Source organism: Opisthorchis viverrini (genome assembly GCF_000715545.1).
Source record: "Opisthorchis viverrini unplaced genomic scaffold opera_v5_235, whole genome shotgun sequence".
Classification (NCBI taxonomy): domain Eukaryota; kingdom Metazoa; phylum Platyhelminthes; class Trematoda; order Opisthorchiida; family Opisthorchiidae; genus Opisthorchis; species Opisthorchis viverrini.
The window spans coordinates 508,004-515,068 of NW_008751887.1; the positions used below are offsets into that span (position 1 = coordinate 508,004).

At 42.9% G+C, this 7,065-nt stretch overlaps 1 protein-coding gene across 1 annotated transcript in view; it reads right to left on the bottom strand.

Moving 5' to 3' along the window:
* T265_08674 (hypothetical protein) overlaps nt 1–6,159 on the bottom strand; it is a gene marked incomplete at both ends in the record, with an annotated part of 26,798 nt that extends 20,639 nt beyond the window's left edge. The window contains one exon of the mRNA XM_009174545.1: nt 5,716–6,159. Within this exon, the coding sequence (XP_009172809.1) occupies nt 5,716–6,006 (291 nt within the window). The remainder of the gene's footprint in view (nt 1–5,715) is intronic.
* Nucleotides 6,160–7,065: the final 906 nt, after the last annotated feature.

The following is a 7,065-nucleotide window of genomic DNA, read 5'->3' on the forward strand; positions in this document are numbered from 1 at the left end:
CATCTAATGACTGTTTACGTACATACGTGTCACATATGTTGAGTGAACAAAGCAGATGGGAAAATGGATGTTTTGTCTATGTTTTGTGTCAGAAAAAAGACGTCAAACCCCGGTCCTAGTTTTTATAAGTAAGGTGTCGAAATGATAAATAAGTACTCAAAATTGCCCTCTTTATCGGAGTACTATTCAATAAGCCGTTTTTTCATAAACCATGCGAAAGTGGATCAAAGTGCACTTTTCATTGAATAACTGTCAAGTTTTCAGAAGACCAACTAGAAAGCAAGACTGTTTCAAGAACAAAACTCCCCTGAACCAAAGCCTGAAAACTCCTTCTAAGGTGATTCTGCAGCAGGCCACTCGTTAGTTATCACGTCGAATTGGCGAATTTTTCAGCATAATGTTGCCTTTGATTGGAGAATAACCCAAATGGTCAACCAAAGGTTCTGGGATGCGTATATTTTCGTCAACGCTACCGCCGGCAATGCACTGTAGGTAAATATCAGCGCGAAATAGGCTTGCTTAGCTGATGTCCCAACGTGATCCCAAAATGTCACGAGATTGTGACACGTTTGGTATGGTTCGTTATCTCGTGTGCAGTGTATTGTTCACCTGCGCACACATGACAGGTTTGTTTAGTTTTTTTTCCTGAGAAACTGATACCATTGGGTCCGGAGGTACAAACCACACTGAACCGATCCGGCCAGAAAACTTGCTTCTTCAAAAATAACATGACTTGTTCCGCTTGTTTTCATGACGGTCAGGTGAACAGTTACCTGTGACAAGGTAGGTTTTTTGCGTTGAATGCAGCGAAACTTAGTACGGCGAACGGGTGTAGAAACATCTATCATTATTTGACTGAAACGGTTTCAAGAGTGAAGTGATCTGATGCAAAGAAGCAAAGGCTTTAATGTAGCTCCCAAAATTAGCAGTTTCCAGCTGAGGTTAATCAGCTAGTAACTAGTAGGTAGTTTACACAAACTTCAGTCCAACTGGAGGGCGCAATGCTTGCTCCGAGCAGCTTTTGCTTTAGAACAGGGTGACTGGTTTGGCTTAGCTATTTGGCAATCGGCCCTTCTTTTTAGTTTGACTACTTAAGTGTTGCTTCTGAAAAGACTTGCATATTTCAGTCTTCTGAATAAAAACACTCTATGTAAAGTCTTCAATGGGCCTGTTTGCATCACTCTTTCTCCTATGAGGATACGTGCACCATATTAAACACTAAGGTAACACCTTTCTTGTCCTCAGTATGGATCATTCTAGCATTCGACACGCTTTAATGGCAAATCGCCATCATCAGCTCCTCTATCATCAGATAGGGGACGTTTGTCTACGGCACCTAGACACACTGTACAGTTTCGAACATATTCTGTTCAAAAATTTAAAATGCCTATTAATTGCCGTGGACAAACGTTCATTTTCTAACGATGGAGGTGATTGCGAGTTGCTATTCCCACTACTAACGGCCTCGATACGGTTACCTAAAACAACAAACTTGCACAATCAGCGTTACTTCCTTTCCCTCGGTCAAACCATTCCCTTGTCTCAGCCTGCTATTTACTGCGTCTACCCCATATACTCGATATGCATTTGTAATCCCTCATGAACTTTTAACCCTTGATATGTCGAACCAATTTGGTCGACCATCTTTTACGCGTGCTTTTTGACCACCTTGCGTTACCATGTGTTGTACCCAGGCGTGTGTTGCAAACTAAGATCGATTTGCGATCTTCTCCGAACTTTCTTCGGACTTGCACTACTTCTTTCAACAGTTTAGACGGAATTCCCCATAATTTCGGGTTTGTGCCCCTTTTATTACGTATTTTGTGTATCTAGCTCCGCATTTCATTGATAAATCTCAAGAATTCACAATTTCCGGCTTTTGATTTTGCGCGTCACTCAATTAGGCTTTCCCGGATACGTTGAAGTATTCTACAATTAAAGTATAAAGATAGAAGGACGGCAAGTCTGTCAATGCTGTGACAGCGCGATAAGTGCAATGCACTTCAGCATGATAGATTTTCAAACAAATTACAACCAGATCTGAAGGACTGAAGCAGAGTACTCAAAAGATGGCAGACAAGTCTGATTGATTGACTGACTTTCGGTCCTATGTCGATAAAGCATTTACTTGTAGGTCATCTGAACTTTTAACGCCACTGTGTGAGTCTACAATTTTCTGCCTCCTTATTTCATTAGGGAATTTAACTTATGAGGAGGAAGTTACTGAACATAATGTCGACACTTGTCCATTTCTGAAAAATAGATGGAGCAAATTTCGCCTGCTTTAAACATGGAACGAAGTGGAAAAGTAATCAGTCATTCAAGTAGAAATCTGCTATCCATTACCTGTCAGCAAAGCTTCAAGATAGGTCAGCAAACTGGGTCTTGTGACCCCTTTAAAAGCCCAAGAAATGTAAACCAGGTGTCCACATTTGATAGAATGTTTGCCGACGGAAGAAGCGGATTTCCCGTCAAATGTAGAGCGGCCTTTATTGGATTGATTCAAGGTGTTCTTTCACTTATAACTCAAGGAATATCTTGTACTGTAGCATAGTAGAACTCACGCTCGAGAAGCTGTGAAAGTAATCGCGTAGAAGCCGTTTTTTGTCTACTGTACGAAGTAATCTTTATGGCCAGTAGCAGAACGAAAATCGTTAAAGCAGCCATCAAAAGGACTTGTAACGCTGCTTACGTTTGCTGCTGAAAACCAAGGCTATAGCACTGTGACCAAAAAAATTCTAAAAGTTCGCTCGACGTCAAACTGGATCCAGTGCTTCACGTGCAGTTGTGGTTATGTCTACATTGAGCGAATGGGTTGTAGCTTGGGGGTGGGTATGAGGATCGTTCTTCATGTTTGTATCGAGCCAATAATCGTCATTCTTCTTTTGGCAGGAAGCACCCCTCTTTCTTCGTCAAATACCTATCAACTGTGGCTACATGTTTTACATTAATTGGGCCGTTTAAGTCATCCCGCGAGACTTTGTTGGTCACCTGTCTTAAAAACGTATTAGTTACTAATTCAGGCCACGCCTTAGTTCACAAAAGCCAACGAGCCAGAAGCTACGCCCACACTGGTCCACGCAACCCGGTCATACACTATATGCCATTCAAGTAGAACTTGAACTTATGCGACACGTACGTAGTGCGGCTGATAAGACCATTCAAAATGGCACCAGCCCACACAAATTGCCTGCTTATATCGTCATTCGTATCACAGTTCACAGAAATTCAACACGTAAACTCGCTTTCACACCAGTGTTGCTCTCATAGGAGACTCATCTGAATCCCAGCTGAATCTCTCGTTTATGACTCGGCTAGGAACCAAATTCTCATACAAATTAGTGCATCTGTCGATTTCTGTGCAATTTGAAATCAGTAGAACATAAGACTGACAGAAACTCAGGGACTGTGCCTATATGCAAAGCTCCAAGAAGGACGAAACAAGCGGTGCGCTCATCATTAGTTTCCTCACCATAATTTAGCTGTGCATAATTTCCTTTGGGGAAAACTTGCTGAACTGATTTCACACCAGCAGAGGACGGGCGCAAAAATCCTACGATCTTTTTAATCAATGGATTTCCTATTTTATTCCTTTGATTCCACCCACCACTCTTGAAGAACCAGAGCAAGTTGGCAATTTTGTCACCGAGGGGTTATTCTCAGAAACTGCGCTTAATTCTCTACCAATTATTAATTCACCAACCAGACAAAAACACCCAAACACGTGTGGTGGTGGGATCTCAGTGTTCCGATGCGACTCTAAGGCTAGAGGTAGTAAAGATCGATCATGCTCACCTGTATTTTGAATTAACATTAGAAGCCCATACATCAACCTTAAGCGACGGAGTGAATCCGGGAAATTCTAGTTACAGTTCACAACAATCGTACGCGTTATTTCGGTCGTTATTTCAGTATTGGATTGGCAAACCAGTCAGTGGGTTTGCAGTCGCACACAGGCAGTAGGCTCTTCATTCCATGTCAACATTATTCTTTCTGTTGTGAAACGTTCCGAACCAACTCAAGAGTCGTTCGAACAGCTGTGACGCCCACTAATATAACCGTACACATTACACGAATATCCACGTGTATTCGGTTGAACTCGACTGTCGAACAAAATAACACGCGTTCAGTCGTTGACAACTTGCCTCACTTGAAGTCTGCTATCTACTGTTCTGCCTAGAAACGGGAAGATATCTTTGAACAATCGATACCAACGTTGTTTTGTAACAAATGCGTGCTTGTCGGAGACTACGGAGATGATTTTTATGCTCTTAGATTAGATGCACTTGTTTTACAGTTGTCGAAAGAATATATACATGTTAACTTTCGTTTGCCCCGTCAATCCACAGTCAAGTTGGACTACGGGTCACCCAACACTAAATTCTACTCATGTACGACTTGTCTGCACAAATGTCAAGTCAAAGAAGATCGACACATCCAACCGCAGACAAACCGCAAAAGTGTTTTCCTTTGTAACTTCGATCAAATTTTCTTCCGTCGGCTTTCTTTTGTCTGGTCCACAGACCGCAGTTTTTAGGCTGGCGAAAAACGTGCCAGTGGACGCGGACACAGTGTAGTTCACCACACTGAGAATTCAGTCCCATAAAAACATATAAAATCGACGAGTGTGTGGATCCGCCAGTAGTTGGAGCTCAGGACTGAAGCAAATGATCAACACAACGAATGTTGGCAATAACACGACGGAAGCAAATAGGTGTCAATCGGCGTAGTTCACCGATTAGATATCTGTCTCGCGGCATGAAATGTTTATCACGTGCCTTTAAGTAAACATGCCACCTTGCTTTAACAGCTTGACAACAGCATGACTAACTATTTCACATGTTAGCATAGAAGTTAATGTGACGAGGGACTGTCGTATACCTAGTCCTTAGTCATTCAGTCGAAACGTGATGCTACGAAACTGAATTCCGGAAAAACTTCGGTAACAGACAGAACACGTACAACGGGTTAGAAGTCATCTAGTTCAATTCCTCAGAGCCAATTACATTTACACCAAATGCCTCGCTTAGCCACATGTTGTGCCACGTCTGGTCGTCCCATTATCCTCAGTTAACTTCTTCAATGCATATAGATTATAGCTTGGCCTTGAAAATTGACCGCGCTTGGTACTCTAGAAATAAGAACCAAAGTTACTCCGATGCCCCATAAGCTTAATGACACCTTCATCAGTCTGTCAGCGTGCTGCCAACGGGCAGTTCCAACCTAGCGGTGCAGAAGGAGTTCGTTACTGTTGATGCGGCTATCAGAAAAGAACGAGATACGTCGGTTGAAGGGATTGTAACTAATGATGGTGGTGACTAAAACTGTTGAAAGATGTGGAAAAAACCGTGCGAACAGCGGACACAGGCGGTAGAAATCACATCCACTTATATGGAAGCTAGGATTGCAGAGCTTCTTTAAAAATTGCATACTCCGTGTCCCAAATAAAGTGGAACTAAGTTCCCCCCCCCCCACCAAAAAAAACCACACCTATGAAAACTTTTACTTGTTAAATATTCCTACTTTTTCAAACGGCTTTTACCTCGTGTACTTTGTCACTTAGTCACATTTGTCATATTGACGCTTATATCCAGAAAAGGAGCGCGCCAGCATGACATGGTTGAGAAACAGTCCAAACAACTCCGACAGGACACTTACACATCTCATCACCACGGACGCAGAAACAAATTTCAAGACTTGCGTTCATTTGCTTACCTCTGGAGCACCATACTTTCGTCTCAGCTGTGGAGTGTAATAGTTGGAAAGTGATGTGAATCCTGTTGTGGCGGACGACGAGCTTGGACTTTGAGACAACGTTGAGCCTGGACTCACTCCACTGGATCTATATCGGGAATTGCTCCTCCTAATTCCTGAGCCCAAGTAAGTGGTCGGAGTTGAGCTGGAGTTGTACGTGTTGGATGGGGAAAGCGAGGTACCATGACTACTGGTACCCGAACTGGTTGAAAGTCCACTCAAATAAGTTCCCAGTGGGCCACCGTAAAGCATTGCAAAGAAAAAAATACTAAACCAAAAACAGAGTGATCAACCTCCTCAAGTCAAAGTGAAGCACTCATTCCGTGGGTCTAATCTGCTGTGTTTGTATGTATCAAAATATTCGAAGCTTAATCCTTTCATACAACAGTAGTCCGTTCGGCTAAGCGATTACTATGATACGCTCCTAAGCATGCACAGATGTAACGAAAATAGGCTCGTATGATAGACACACAGATTTGTCTGTGCGACACACTCGGATACGGTTGCACACAAGCACCACGCTTTCGGTGCCTTCATTTGACCTTTCGAATGCGTACGCTTGTAGAACAGGTTGGTTGGTGGGCCGGTTGGTTGGTTGTTTCGGGACACGCATTGATTGCCATCAAGCTTTTCGCCCTGCCAACAACAACAACAACCGAGAGAATGTCTGCTGTGTCTGCTCTCCGAGCTATTGTCGTATCAGACGATCGATCGGGGATGAGGGAAGAGTGACTTTTTTGTTTTTCTGCACCGTATCATTGCTGCGAGGACACGACTGACCAGGAATCTTGTGGGGGTAAATTGTGCACATGTTATGTGTCTGTTTTGTTTCATGTGTGTGTGTGTGTGCGTATGTTGTTCTGCCTTCCGATATTGGTGCGGCACAAAATAAATGGATTTCCAAGAAGAATCAGCTCAGGCAAAGTAACACCATCATGTGTAATCATGACATCGTAAAATTAACAGAACAGCAAGTAAGACAGGAATATGGATCTGATGATGCAGCTTACGCTGTCAAATTGTTATGGCGGTCACACAGGCGTAACTTGAACGCTCTAAAAGGGCGTTGAAATGATTCGTCAGTTAAAACTATTGACCAATGGCCAAAGACTTCCCATCTGTTGCGCTTGCTAGCCGAACCGGTCAAGAAAGGTCACTCATTGGAATTCAAGAAGCATCGGAGAGTGTGGAGAAGTATAATAATACCTGGATGGTTGTACTGGCTCTCACGGAAGTGTGTTTTATGAGGTCAACGCAGAAATCTTGAAGGTTTGAACCACATTTGTCAAATTGCGTCATTTGTGTTTTCAA